This window comes from Callospermophilus lateralis, chromosome 18, assembly GCF_048772815.1.
Source record: "Callospermophilus lateralis isolate mCalLat2 chromosome 18, mCalLat2.hap1, whole genome shotgun sequence".
Lineage (NCBI taxonomy): Eukaryota > Metazoa > Chordata > Mammalia > Rodentia > Sciuridae > Callospermophilus > Callospermophilus lateralis.
This window is the reverse complement of record NC_135322.1, coordinates 37,664,144-37,679,916: the sequence shown is the minus strand read 5'-3', so window position 1 is coordinate 37,679,916 and position 15,773 is coordinate 37,664,144. Positions and strand designations below refer to the sequence as shown.

Here is a 15,773-nt window from a genome sequence, read left to right as displayed (position 1 = left end):
ATCCCCAACTGCATTATTTTTATTGTTTGTTTGGGTTTTTTAACCAATTTATACAGTGAAGTTTTTTTCCTTAAGAAAAGATTATATAAAGTTTCACCATATGGTTTGGCAATTCCACTTCTGGGAAAATACTAAAACAAATTGAGAGCAAGGACGAGAAGAGATGTTTATTTGGTTTTTTGTTTGAATGTTTGTTTTGGTTATTGTTTGGTGATTTATATTTGACCCTTTTTTATTTTCCACATTTTACATTGGTACGTTATAGTTGTACATAATGATGGGATTTGTCGTTGCATAATTGTATGTGCACACATTGTACAAATATAATTTGACCAATAACACTCCCCAGCACTTCCCCCACCCACTCCCCTCCTTCCACCTCTTGGTCCCTTCCTTCTACAAATCTCCCTTTCATGTTGGGAGATCCACACCCACCTTTCTTTTTCTTTTTGTTCTCTAGCTTCCTCATACGAAAGAGACATGTGACCCTTGACCTTCTGGGGCAAACATATTTGTACACTTCTGCTCACAGTAGCCAAAAGCTAGAAATAACCCAGATGTCAATTACAAGATGAATACATAAACAAAATGTATGGTATATGCAGACAATGGAAAATCATTCAGTCTTTTTTTGGTGGGGTGTACCAGGGATTGAACTCTGCGGCACTTGACCACTAAGTCATATCCCCAGCCCTATTTTATATTTTTTTTAGAGACAGGATCTCCCAGAGTTGCTTAGCACCTCATTTTTGCTGAGGCTGGCTTTGAACTGGTGATCCTCCTGCCTCAGCCCCCTGGGAATACAGGGGTGTTCCACTGAGCCCGGTTTACTCAGTCTTAAAAAGAAATAAATTTGATATATGCTAAATCATTAGTGCTAAGTGAAATAGCCAGATACAAAAGACAAATACTGTATGATTCCAATTAATGGAAATACCAATATTAGTCAAATTCATTAAAAAGGAAAGGAGTGGTTGTTGGTGGCTAGGAGAGAGGCGAATGAGAAATTGTTGTTTAATAGGTACAGAGTTCCCAGTTTGAGATGATGAAAAAATTCTGGAGCTGGATTGTGGTTGGTGATGGTTGCAGCTAGAAGGTAAATGTAACTCATGCTACTGAACTGAGCATTTAAAAATGGTTAATGTTAAATATATTTTACCACAATTTTTTTTTTAAGTTTTAAGCCATTGAAATTCATCAAAAGTGTCTAGGTTTGACTGAAAGACTTTTTATTTATGTTGGATATTGATACTCAGTCTTTTTTTCCCCCTTTTTAATCACTGTGATTGCCCTTGTCTTCAAATGATATAAACTAGTATGACATAAAAGCCTTGTAACTCTGAAGTAAAAAAGGATATCATATACTACTTCTTGAAATAGTGATCAACAGCAAAAACTAACAAACAAAAAATCCCATTTGAAAAAACAAGTTGCTATTTAGCACGGTCTACCAGCATCTTATAAAAATGAAATAATACCTCCCAGCATTAGTGAAACTCATCTGTTAACAAGACTTTTTGGCCTTGATAAGTAAAACAAAATTCTCTGAACTTTTGTCTTTATTGATTTCTATTAATCCCAGTGAACTATAAAAAACTATAAAAAAATGTGACTATATGGTCACATTTACTGATATGACGTCATGCCAAAAGCAGTGCGCCAGGAGTCACCGTTTGGCCTTTGTTCTCCAGATTGGTTACTAACCTGTGTGTCAGTGATTCTCGTTTCTCTTAAACCACTCACTCACCCCTACACAGATGTCTTTATGTCTCCCACTCCACGTTCCTACCTTGGTACTGGACACATCTTCAGCCCTCAGTTAGCATTTGCTCAACTGAGCCAATTAAAATAGTTGATATTATCATAATTTGGAATGGAATTGAAATTGTCCGGGGAAACACTTCCAATATGGAATTTGTTTGTTCCTGGCAGAGCCTGAGGAAAACTGGCTTTAGAATTGTCATAGTATCTTTCACCCTATGTGTACTTTTGATCAGGGATAATCTCTAAATTGAGATCTGGTCACAGGGGAGCCTTTACATCCAACATGGCAGCTGAAAAAGAAATGTCTTCAGAAGCTAAGCACGGCCGAAAGTCTGCCTGGCTGAGAAAAAATAATCGGTGAAAATTGGAGTGTTCACACTCTACAATGCTACTTCCCAAAGTGCAGAGCTTGCCTGCAATGTCAAGTGCTTACCGCCTCCTTCCTGGTGTACTTTAGATCAGTGATCTAATCTCATGTTGCAGCTAAGTGGAACCTGACCACCTTCCTGTATGCTAGCATGTACCTTAAAAACCAAAGACAACCTGGCACCCTAAAAAGCCTCTCCCCTTCCTCCACTCTTCTCTCCTGTACCATCCACCCACACACCAGCACACGTCAGCCGTGGGTTTCCTCAGCCCGGTACACTAGATGCCTCTTTTATTGCATGTTGTGGCAGGAGAGGAGGATTAAATTACTGAGGCTGTCAGAAAGGACAAGCACTCTGCCATACATTATCATTATCACTCGCTTCTTGGGTGAAAGAAAATGCAGTAAATCCCTCAAATACAAAGCAATAAAGACCGCTGGCTTTTACTGTCATGACTGCCAGTGCCATTAACAGGCAGTGACAGTGATGTGGCACTCTTAGATGTTGCTTGTATCTTTTCTGACAGTGTGCACATAAACCTGCCAGTGACATGACATTAGATCACATGACTATTCAGATTTGATTCTGGTTTCTGGAGCTGTTTTCTTTTCCCAGGCATACAAGCAAGGTGGCATAACTTGTGTCTTTAAAAACAGGTATTTATAAAAATACAGAATGTCCTAATGTAGCATATTCCTGAGTGACTTCTTCTTGTGCATTTTTTTTTCTTTTGATACAGTGATCTACGTGGATGAGGAAAACAACCAAGCAAAGAGAGACATCTTAAAAGCTATACTACAAAACCAAGAAATGCCTAATAGAAGGTATATTTGAGAAGTTTGAATTATCTTATGTTTTATATAAAGTAGATCTCTTTAGCATGATGTGGTTTAAAAAAGGGAAGGAGGCAAAGATGAGAAATCAGAACATATGGGTTCTCTGACTCACTCTGTGTGCTTGAGTGGAGTTCATGACTTTTCTGGGTCTCTTACCTCCAGTGGCCCTGCCTATCAGACAGACTGACCAACTGTGGGGATGCCAAGTGCTTTCAAGAACAGAATGTGTGTAGTGTGTAGAAAGTATCACGTTGCCGTTCAAGTGTAACTGTAAAGGACTCAACGGGTTGAAGGAAGCACCACAGGCTGGGGTTTAAATTTCTGTTCCATCCTCTACTTGCTGTCTGACCTTGGACAAATTACTCAGCCTCCTGTGCTTCATTCTCTTCATCTATAAAATGGAGATGATGATGATGCTGTCTAGGGTTGCTATGAGGACTAGATGAGATGTGTGTAACACAGATAGAACAGCACCTGACACACAGTACGCAGTGAATGTCCACTGCCTTCATTGTTAAGCAGTAGCATTTTGAACAGCTCATCAGCCTTTCAGACTGATTTAAATCTTACTATCTTGTTTAATAATTCATATTATTTTCCAGATTCCTTTTTTTATTTGAATAGGACACTTTGCAATTCTGGTTAGTAGAGTAAATAAATCCTTTTCTAAAGGAAAAGACTGATCTTAAGAAGTTAATACTTTCTGTGTGAGCTCTATCCATGTCAGCCCCTGAGCTGTTTCACCAGTGTTTTGCTGGCTCCTCTCCCTTGGCCTGGGTAGACCCTTTATCAGTCCATTATCCTCTTTTCCTTGCCTTTGTGACCCCAAGATTCCATAGCCTCAAAAATGATGCTCATCTGAGAAAGAGAAAGTGAATGTTAAAGACGCTATATTCGGTGGGGGCTGGGGTTGTGGCTCAGTGGTAGCACACTTGCCTGGCATGTGTGAGGCACTGGGTTCGATCCTCAGCACCACATACAAATAAATAAAATAAAGGTCCATTGAATTAAAAAAAAAAACCTTAAAACAAAAAAAGACGCTATGTTCTTCAAAAGAGCTTCCAATCTAGTATTTTCTCTTCTGTTTCAAGAAGATAGACTGGAATTCTTCGCTCTTGGGATCTAAGAATACCTTTCTCGTTGGCTTCTTGAAATATGAGGTTCCTCTTTGTCCAGGATTCTAATCACTCCAGTTTGACTTGTCTAATTCCCATTTTTCAGCTTCTTTCAGTACCCCCCATAAACCCCCAGTCTCCCAGAGGTATCCCAGCAGGTCACCAACCTCACTTTGCTTCCCCCCCACCCAGGTCCACAAGGCAGCTAAGCCACCAAGCCCAGCCATCACTGATAGGATTGAGCTGTGTCCCATGTGCCAATACTGGACCAGGCTTAGTAGTCTCTTTAGTCCCTTGTCTTCTCCGTGTCCTTATTGTTTCTGGAATGATAGAGCATGTTGTAAGTGACACTACTCCTTGAGGGAAAATGACTTTATTTCTTCAAACATGTGGGAGGTTTTTAATTATTTTTAAAAGGCAAATACTTTCCTTTCAAACCTGCCTTTGCTCAGAAGACCCACTTGTTTATACCATAATAGGTAAAAAGAAAAAAGTCCATAGTAACTGTGATGACTCCCCCTGCCATCATTGCTTCTCTAAGAAATGTCCAAACTCCTCACCACAGAGACATAAACATTTGTGTTCTTTTTTAGCAAGAACTGAGAGAGGTGTCACAGGTGCCATGAGACTGATCCTGAGCTCACAACTGTTGAGTGAGCACTTGGAGTGCTGACCTTCCTGGGAGAGGATGGCCTCCACCCTCCTAAGGAAAATTAGAGTAACATTTAGTTTTTCCAGGGCCAAAGCCCATTATTGTTCCAGTGCATATTCTCAACTTTTCCAAGTACTCAGAGGTCATGTTACTTCACATTACTTCAAGTAGCTCCAGGTTTATGGCAGCTCACTCCCTCCGACTGCAGCCCTGGTCCAAACTGGTGGTAACTTACAAAGCCACAGTAAGAGAAGTCTTCCAGTCCTCCCGGACATGTCTAAACTTAGAGACATTGCACAAATTGTTTATAGCACCTTTCACACTGCCCTGCACTATAATTGGAATTTACAAGTGACACCTTGAAAGAGAGGTAACATATGGAGATGGGACTTGAGAATGATTTACTTGAACTTATTGGTTTGACACTGACTCAGTTCTTTTAGTTTTATTTTTTCTCTGTAGCAGTATTCTATTGAGCAGATCCACCACTGAGGAAGACAGGCTATGATAACAAGTAAACAAGTAAACCAATTACATATTGTGACAATTAGTAATAGAGAATTTAAAAAGTTAAATGCTAAGAGAAAATGACAGTGATGGCAAATCCAAAGAGGTGAATTCAAGCTGATTTAGGAAGGGTGAGAGGCCCCAGTTACTGCACAAGAGCCCAAGAAGGACCATCCCAGGCCAAGGGGATTCCAGGCAGGAAGTAACGTGCAGTAGGCATCCTAGGACCAGGCAGGGCAGTTAGCAAGGCTGTTCTCTGTCAAGAGAGTCCCAGGAGGGAGAGGAGGAGCAGTTGGGGAGCACGATGCACTCACCTCCACTGGGGACTGCCATCTGCTCCACTTATGTGCACAGCCAGGTCCTCAGCCTGGGAGCCTCTTGGGGACGCAGAACAGGTCTTGCCTCTATGTTCTGGCAGAGCAGAGGTAATATGTAAGGTGTCTGTGTGCACACAGTGTGGCCAAATTGTTTTTACCTTTAAGATTGTTCCAGTGAACTTTCCTCCTTTTTGAGCTTAATTTTACAGTTTAACAATTTTATTTTTAAAATATATCTTATTTTGCTCTCTATATAAAGGCAGAAATGTTTCATTTTTACACTTCTAGCCCTTTCTCTAGAATTGGGAACATTTTCTTTTTTCTCATTTTCTCTCAGATTTCTCTATTTTCTGTTCAACGAAGGTAATAGCCTGCATTTGTAAAGTGGTGTAGATATAATTCTTAAATGTGAGGTTAAAATTTATCAGATATAAAGATACATGAAATAACCAGCCATGGTGGCGCATGCCTGTTATCCCAGAGACTGAGGAGGCTGACCAGCCTCAGCAACTTGGACCCTAAGCAATTTAGCAAGACCCTGACTCAAAAATTAAAAGGATGAGGATGTGGCTATAGTAAAACAACCCTGGGTTAAAATTCTTAATACCAAAAAATAAGGAAATAAAATTTTTGTTAAAGATACTTAAAATACAGCACAACATTCCTGCAATCTTGGTAGCCTCTGTCTCTGCATAAGTTTGTGTTGTAAAATGTGTATCAGTTGTCATTTCTAATTCCTTGCCTTCCAATCAATTTTAGGACAAATTCTGTGATCTTCAGTCGTTTTGTTTAAATGAGTGATATAGCCAATGTATAATTTGGGAATCTGACTAACTTTTTAATTTAAACAAACTTTTCTCATGCCAACTCCTTTCTCTTCCCTACAAATATAGAAGTTAAAGCTGCTCTGCCTAGATTTTAAATAGGAATAATAAATGAACAAACATTTATTCAGTGTTTACTATGTTCTAATCACAGTTTACTCATATCTTCTAATCTATCCTCCAAGAACTCCAAAATAGGTATAATTATCCCCATTGCACAACTAAAGAAACTGAAATCAGAGATTAAATAATTTGTCCAAGTCACACAGTAGAAAAGCGGGAATGTGAACCAAGAATGGGTGCCCTAAACCATGCCATCTTATTAATCCTCCCTCTATTTTATATATTATATAAAATATACATTTTACCCACTTGGAAGGCCTGGGTCTGTACTCTTCATAGTCATTGTGTGAATAAGTGTTAACTTTGATTGTGACTTAGGGATTTCTATTTTCTAATCAAAACATTGCTAGCTAAAAACAGGAACTTCATAAAGGAATGAAAAGCTGAATGTTTATCTTCAGGAAATTGGTTAAAAATATTGTCATGTTTACCTATAAGCATTTGGAAAGGATTTTATTTGTATTTTTCAAGGCATGATTTCTCAGAGACTTGGATTTTTATGTTTCTTGTTTTGTTTCTGATTTGGGATAGATACATTTCGAAAGTTTAAGATGGTAAAGTTTACAAGCATCCGTGGTTTAAGCTATGCTGCCAAGACATATCAAAAGAGTACTTAACTGTAAATTCCTGTCATTTGGTCAATCCAAGTGTGTTTGGCCTCAACACAAGCCACTAATTCAAATCAGTTCCATCAGAACCCTACAATTATGTGTCTAAAAGTAAAATAAAACTTGAATTCTATGATGGTAAGTCAAGAGATTGCTAAGTAATACAAACATTTGATATAGCTGTTGGGCAGAGCTACAACATTTATCTAACATGGTTCAGAATGTTGCCCAGGGAGCATGATCCCTACATTTTGTAGAACACACACAGTTGGTTAAATTACTTAGTACCAACTCCAGGGGTTGTGCATTGCTAAAGAAAATGGGACTTTTTTTTTTCTGTAGAAAATGCTGATCATGTAACCTCATGGTCTTTATTCACTTCATCCTTTTAGTCTTAAAAGTTAAGATACCAAAACATTATCAGACCCAGGCACAGTGGCACATGCCCGTAAGCAACTCAGGAAGCTGAGGCATAAGGATTGTAAATTATGAAGCCAGCCTCAGCAATTTAGTGAGGCCCTAAGCAAGACCCTGTCTCAAACTTTTTTTTAACGGGGTAAGGGTAGAGGGTGGGAATACGTAGCTCAGTGATAAAGCACCCTGCGTTCAATACCCAATACCAAAATATATACACACATATATATGATTAGACGTTGCAGAATAGACCAAGCATCCCGTCTTTCTCTTTGTCTTAGATTCTAGAGATAAATGCCATTTAGTGCTTAGAAAGTGGATTAACGTTCAGTTGAAGGTTAGGTATACTATAACAATTCTAATAGTTCATTTAAGAACTTAACTAACCTGCTGTAACTTTCTTTTATTGAGATCATTGGAAATGTCTGGATTTCATACCTAGTGGCAGTTTTGTTTCTTAGAGACTTCTCACTTGGTGTTGATTTTCTCTGTCCTCTGTCCTCAGTGTTCGTTTCACCGTTGTCACCGACCCCCCAGAGGATGAGCAGGATCTGGAGTGTGAGGACATCGGCATTGCCCATGTTGACCTCGCTGACATGTTTCAGAAAGGGAGAGACATCATCGGGCAAAATATCGATGGTATGAGTGGAAGTGTTGCTCAGTTTGCACAACCAACAACTGCTAAAGTCCAACTCTTTATTAAAACCTCTGTGCTGGCTACAAGGGAGCTGAGTCACATCAACTGAGTCCTTTGCAACTCCAACTAATGTCCCCCTATATCCCTCCCCTTGCCCTCGCCCTCTGCTTTCCTTTAAACTGATAGAAATTTTAAAATAATTATTACACAAGGAAGTATTCATTTTTTTAGTATGGGGTGAGAAGGTGAAAAAAGTTGAGTTTCGTTGTTGCTGCTGACATTTTTCATGGAAGTCTCATGTCAGCTACGGCACTTCAGCCTTAAGAGTGATTAAGGTAGTCTCTTTCTCGAGTTTTCTCTATAATTCAATGTTACAGCCCAGTGATTTAGTCCCTCTAGCAACCAAGTAGGTTTGCTCACTCATTCCCCACCAGGACTCAACAGAAGTAGGGGCTTCCTGACAAAATCTGCTCTCTCAAGTTGTCATTTCACCAGGTATGACACCCAACAGTGCTTCATTCCTACTCTCTCTTCCTATATGACATACTGACAACATGCTGGAAGAATTGTTCTTTATGAATCAGACTTTTACCAAGAGACTAGAGATGTAGCTCACTGGTAGAGTGCTACCAGTGGTTAGAGCCCCAGCAATGCAATTTTTAAAAATAAATAAATAAATAAGTAGTTAACAGACTTTTGACAGTCATAATCAGAGAAGGCCTGAGCTATTTACAATAAATGGAGAAATTCCCAAAAAATAAAAATAAAAAGTAAAGATTGATTCCAATCTCATTTGTTAAGTTAGAACTGTCTCTGAAAAGATGTCCCTAGCTTGTTTACTTCCTGGCTCATGCATTCAGCATACACTTAATTGAGCACCTCTTAAGTGCCATGCATTGGTTCCTACATGGAGCTGCTTGTCCTGGATATGTGTCAAATGCTCAAAAGTTAGAATTTATCCAAATAACTAACCAAATTCACCAAATAACCAGATTGGAAGACTGTTCTGGGAAATCCCTCCGAAGTATACATTGCTAACCTTTGGCAGTTGCTCATAACTTTGGCACTGAAGAAAAAGAGGAGAGGAATAAAATATTTATCCCAATCCCATTAAGGATTCACAGGATCAAGGGAGTCAGACAAAAGTGACTAAAACTATCTGTGCTTTATATTCTTGATCTCTGTTTTTCCAGTCGATTCTGTTTAGCAACCCACCTTCTCTTCCTGTGAGACAAGTGACAAAAATGGACTGACACAGTGATTGTTATGACCACATTTTGGGAACAAGCCGGAAGATTGGGTACTGGGTCAGGTCAGGATCTTAATGCCTTGTCATCTGTCACTTAGAAGTGAGCAGTCCCAAAGGAGAGGTGAAAACTCGGGAGAGTGAGCTGGGACCATTTGTGCCACTGTACTCCCAGCTGCTCTTTCTCCACCTAAGCCCTCGTGTGCCAAGTTTAGCTTGAAGGCCTCCTTACAGATTTTCTTGAAATTAAAATACACGCAGAGCTGAATGCAGTGGCACAGCCTGAGGACCCAGCTATAAGGAGGCTGGGGAGAATGACTTGAATCCAGGAGTTCAAGGCCAGCCTGGGCAGCATAGCAAAATCCCATTTCTTAAAACAAACGCATGTGTGTGAGCACATACATACACACACATGTCGGGCACAGGAGTACACGTCTATAATCCCAGCTACCTGAGAGGCTAAGGCAGGAGGACCACAAATTCAAAACCAGTCTGGGCAACTTAGTGAGATGTTGTCTCAAAATAAAAAGGGTTGGGATGTAGCTTAATAGAACCCTGTTGGGTTTGATTCCAAATACTGCAGAAACACACGTACAAGCAGTTATTAAAGTTCAAGGAATATAAACAGGAAGTACAAAGACTCATAAGTGTTGTGAAACTTACAAAGTCTAGGATTCTGGCCTTGGACTACTAGGTCATTGTCCACATAGTGTTGAATCAGCATCCTACAGGGTCAAGCTTGGAGAAGTCCAGTGGCCTACTTTTGGGGCACCACTCAAAGCAGTGGCCCCTCTGCTGAGAAAAGCCAGTATACATTCAAAAAGTTCCTGGACCTTTGGAGCCATTCCATAGACTTAAGATTGCTGGACCTACCAATTTGACTTTTCCTAAATTCATGTAGAATATACTTTAAATGAAATGTTTTCTTTGGAAAGGTAAATAACCAGTTCAAGTCACAATCATGTGACCTCTTTACAGTGGTTTGCATTCTGAAATTTGTTATTATACTGGACATTAAAACAGATTCTACTTTGTCATCATATTTTAGTCCTTTTTAGACCTTTCATTTCTTACTAGCTTAGAAATTTCGATTCTGTGTGGGAATCGTCCAGAAGCTTTTTCACTAGGTGAACTTTAGGGTTGGGTCGTTAGTTTGAGCTCCACAAACAGTATGTACATGCAACATATCTAAATTGCACATCTTCAGAGATCAGCTTTATGTTTTAGATTTCTGAGATGCCAGTGAATTTTAGGCTTTTACAAGAGCTCTTTTCATCTTCTCAACTACTGTTTCAGCTACTTCTCTCAAGAAACATCTGATGAATGATACTAACACTTTTCTGCTCTTTTCTCCCTAGTTTTTGATGCACGAGCAGATGGTGTAGGTATTGGCAAGCTCAAGGTAACAGTTGAAGCTCTCCATGCCCTACAGTCTGTCTACGAGCAATGCAAAGGACTAGGAGTCTTAAAAGGACCTGCTCCAGAGGCATCTCCTACTTCTGAGTAAATGCTCACTTGAAGTTTCTGGATGAAATTGTGTGTAATTACTCTGGTTTGTATAATCTATAATTCATGAGGAGCAGGGAATCAGGAGTCCTGGGTTTGAAATGTTCAAGTTTTGTATAGTTTTTCATTTGTTTATTTTGCTATTCCCTCCTTCCCCTGACTGCTGCCCCTCAGGACTTCAGTTCTCCACAATGGGCAGCACCTTCTCAATAATTTATACCTCATGATAGCATGAGAAAGCCTATTTGCATTTTCAACATTTTCTTATGAAGAACTGAAATGCAATTCCCATTTTTATTTTTAATAAGCAAAAACATAAATCTTAGAAAACCTATGAAAGAGAAGATACTTTTATGATATCCCTAATCGTCCCACTAAATGGAATGCCTATGATTAGCCTCATTAAGAGTTTTATACTGTGAAGATTTTATTAGAAGCAATATATGAAAATTACTTGGATTAATGTGTTAATCTTTCTCTTTAAAATGCTAATATCCATTTTATGCACATTAAAGCTCAGTATGCATTTTCTTTGATGCATGCAGTTTCTATCAATTAAATATAAAGAAGGAGACTTGGCACTAACTTACTAAATTACTGCAAGTTTTTTGTTTTTCTTTCTTAAAAATTATAGTTCTTCCTATTTGTATTATTTTCATGTATTCGTATTGGTGATAGGGGACCCAGGGATGTATGTGTATAAAGAAAAATGATGGATAGATGGATGTGAAATTTACACTTTGAAAACTTAGCTCATGACATAGAAATTATTTAAAGTGTGACTCAAATTCCGATATGCTTAGTTAGACCTGAAAGGAGTATCTTTTTATCATTTTTTAAATTTACATCAAGCTTAGACAATGCTGGGGTGTATCTGGATAACCAGATCCTCAAAAAGCAGCTCAGAAAGTTAATTTTCTAGCTTTTACCCAATCTCACTGAAGGATTTAATTGATATTTTTAATGGAGCTGTGAATCAATGCTGCAAAGGAATTGTCTCTAGAGGTCTAGGATATAATGCATTTCATTTTTTAATTTACTTTTTTATTTGTCATTTTCTTCAAAGGATTTTTATAGGCTGTGGGTTTTCACTGTTTGCAAACAGGCTATGTTCCTTCTTAAGCATATGTAAAGTATTCAGGGAGATAAGTAATTTATTAAAATCTACCTAATTTGCCGTGATATATTAAATCTCTGCTTCAGTGATCACAGACCATTTCATTTAGAGAATTAGGCATTCCCTCTTTGTGTGATTAAAGCTCTGGAAAATGAGTTCTTTGCTCCTATTTGTGAACATTCAAAGCCTGCTAATGGCAAGAAGATGGAATAGATTATGAGACAATTCATTACAGTTCAACAGGAAAAAAAAAGCAGCTATAATGCAAAAATGCAAGTATGAATATCTGCATATAGTTTGAACCATCTGTGCTCTAATGGCTTCAATAATGACTCTCGTCTTTAGGAGGCTTTGAAATGACATCCGTACAATATTAATTTGTTGATGTACATTGCGGGACCAGTAGAGTATGATCTGACCACAGAAATCTATAAATTCTGTCTCTACCATTGAGCCTCCCTGTCCTGGGGCCTGCCATCTCCAAGGAGAAGCTTGTTCTCATCAAACTCTGCAAATCTTCCTAACAGCTCATTCCTCTGGAACCTTCTAGAGACCACAAACATCTGCAGACAAAACCTCTCCAATCCTAGTAAACAACCACATGTTTGTTGTCACTTCAGCTGGCTCTGAGCTCATCTTTTTGGCCTCTCTTTCTAGCTTTCTTTGGCTTTATGCAGTTACAGTGTCATTAAGGCCCATAATATTCCCTCCAGTAATTTAAAACAGCCAGATTATACCCTGGGATTAACTGAGTGGTTTTTGAGACATTTATTGTGGTATTCTCCCAGGAGGTTTGTATTATTGTTTTAAAATGTTACATCCCAAACTAAATACCCTTTCTATAGGGAAAAGAACTGGATTGCACTGACTTCTTAGGATCTTCAAGTAAAGAGGGCAAGTTTTTATTAGGAAACTTCTGGGAGCTATTCAGTGGTACAGAATGTATGTCTCAGATAAGATTAGAGAATTAGCCATGTTTCTGTTGTGTTCATGTGTACTAGAATATAATATCAAAGACTTCTCTTCTGGTTTTAAAATACTCAGCTTCAATTCTTGCACACTTTCACAACATTCATTTTCACACACAATGGCTGCTGACACATTTCAAAGTGTGTCAGTAGTATTGAGTGCTATCATATATGGAAGTCCCTTGGGATATTTTTGTGTTTGTCTTGTGTTAACCAGAGTTCATTGAAAAGTTCATACCTTTCGGGTTCACAGATGATGGCTTTCTCTCAGTGAGCCAAGCATGATCCATTAAGTGTGACTAGGGTGAGGGGCTGTCAGGAGCAGCCTTGCCACACAGACACTCCAGTTCAAGGTGAGGCTTGGATGAACTTAACACTTTTAGTGTAACTACGCAGTACACTCAGCACTTTTTGGGGCAGTAATGCTTTTAGTTTGGAAATATAAATAGAGATGTGATGTGGTATGTGGGAGAGTGTATTTTACATGTTTTTTTGCCTACTGTAGTAGAAATGTCAAATTCCCAGCCACTGTCATGAGAAGCAGTTGACAAAAATAAGTCTTATGGTTTACAGTGTGGTTTACGTAGAGAACATTTCTCTTCACTCTCAGTTTCAACATGTTTTCTAAATTATCATGGTTTGTTGCCGTTTAACTTAAATTAGTTTTTTTAAAGAATAAATAGAGAATATGTTTAATCAAATAAAGAAAGGCCACATTGAAATTCTGCTGTTCCTGCCATTCATTTGTTACCACAAAACACAAATAATTTCTATGTGTTATGAAGAAGTGTGGGCTGAGAAGTGCTCATGTGATTGGGGAGGTTCTGCGTGCACCCATGTTCCCACAACAGAACATAAATTATTTTAGTAATCTGACATCAAGAGCTGTGACAATGAAAACCAGTTCTTACACATGTTCTAACAAGAATCTGATTAACATTTTTGTGGATATGGAAAATAACTTTTTTTTAGTCAAACTGGCACTATTGCTGAATTTAGAATGCTTTCCTTATGTACTAAATAGCAAAATGTGAATCATGTCTGTGAAAAAATATGAGAATAAAATGTCATCTTTTGTTGAGAGCCACAGCCGAAGGGGCTCCAGCAAACTTTCAGACTGCCAGCTGATGATTGGCTCACAGCGGCCCCAGCAACACCTAGCTGATTGGCTCCTCTGTGGAGATGCTCATTGAGCTGTTTCCCTGCCCTTTCAGACTACCAGCTGATGATTGGCTCACAGCGGCCCCAGCAACATCTAGCTGATTGGCTCCTCTGCGGTGATGCTCATTGGGCTGTTTCCCTGCCCTTTCAGACCACGGAGCTGCTCATTGGGGGACTTTTTTGGCTCCACCCATGCGACCCAGCCAATCGGCCTCAAGAGCAGGAGGATTGTGGGAAGAAGAGGTTGTTGGGGTGTGTGGCTTGTGGGAAGCCGGTGGTGGCAGTTGGGCTCTGAGGGTTTTATTCCTGAGGAGCTGTTTTGTTTATCAGATGTTGAGAGCCACAGCCGAAGGGGCTCCAGCAAACTTTCAGACTGCCAGCTGATGATTGGCTCACAGCGGCCCCAGCAACACCTAGCTGATTGGCTCCTCTGTGGAGATGCTCATTGAGCTGTTTCCCTGCCCTTTCAGACTACCAGCTGATGATTGGCTCACAGCGGCCCCAGCAACATCTAGCTGATTGGCTCCTCTGCGGTGATGCTCATTGGGCTGTTTCCCTGCCCTTTCAGACCACGGAGCTGCTCATTGGGGGACTTTTTTGGCTCCACCCATGCGACCCAGCCAATCGGCCTCAAGAGCAGGAGGATTGTGGGAAGAAGAGGTTGTTGGGGTGTGTGGCTTGTGGGAAGCCGGTGGTGGCAGTTGGGCTCTGAGGGTTTTATTCCTGAGGAGCTGTTTTGTTTATCTTGTGTAGTTCTAAAAATAAAGTTAGTTTCTTTTGACAAGTGGCTCCTGAATTGTGCCCAGCCAGACTGCGGCATTTGGTGGCTCGCACGGGGAGCGACTGAGGGTAAGTAAACCGCTCGCCCCTGAGGGCAGGGTGAGAGGATGGGGAGCCATTTTAAGATTCCTCTTTTGTTTTGCTTCATTTTTGTTTTAAGTTGCCTGTCCCTGGAGATGAGTGAGACGGAAGAAAAACCGCTCACTTCTGAGGAAAAACTATTTACGTCTGAGGAACAGATAGGGAGAAAGGACGGATGCACATGTAAGGAGGATAGAAAGGCTATAATGAATTTTTGTTGTTCCATTTTTATTTCATTCTGTCTCGGTTTTGTTTGGCGTCATCTTGTTGGGTTGTATTATAGTAGAAATATGGGATCAGAAATTAGTAAAAAACAAACCGAAAGAGTGTTAAGTAAATTGTTAGAGGAAGGAGGCATCCCAGTAAAATCAAGAGCAGTCAGGGCATACGTTGATACAATGCAAAAATGTAGCCCATGGCTTTTTAAGGAGGAGTTGTTAAATATATCACAATGGAACCATCATGGTGAAGATTTAAAAAGAATAGAAAAGAACAGCCCAGGAACTCTGCCAGCTGGCACATTGGCATTGTGGGCGTTGGTATCTGGTTTTCTTAGTCCAAAACCTTCAATTCAGACAAAGGTAGAGGAAGGAGAAGATATATTGATTCAAGTAAATGAGGAGGTCTCTCAAGTTAGTCAGAAAGAGGAAAAGATTCAAGTAAAAGAGAAGGTCTTTCGAGCTAATCAGACAGAGAAAGAAAGTTTAGAGCAGAAAAAGCCATCAGGGGGAAAGTTACAAAAGGAGACT

The 15,773-nt window shown here is 39.6% G+C and overlaps 1 protein-coding gene across 2 annotated transcripts in view; it reads left to right on the top strand.

Annotated features, from left to right (window-relative positions):
* Rpgrip1l (RPGRIP1 like) overlaps positions 1–13,694 on the top strand; it is a 98,742-nt gene extending 85,048 nt beyond the window's left edge. For both annotated transcript variants that reach the window (XM_076837629.2, XM_076837628.2), the window contains exons 24-26: positions 2,872–2,956; positions 8,034–8,167; positions 10,770–13,694. In XM_076837629.2, coding sequence (XP_076693744.1) covers positions 2,872–2,956; positions 8,034–8,167; positions 10,770–10,918 — 368 coding nt within the window. In that variant the 3' untranslated portion in view covers positions 10,919–13,694. The remainder of the gene's footprint in view (positions 1–2,871; positions 2,957–8,033; positions 8,168–10,769) is intronic.
* The last annotated feature ends 2,079 nt before the right edge of the window (positions 13,695–15,773 follow it).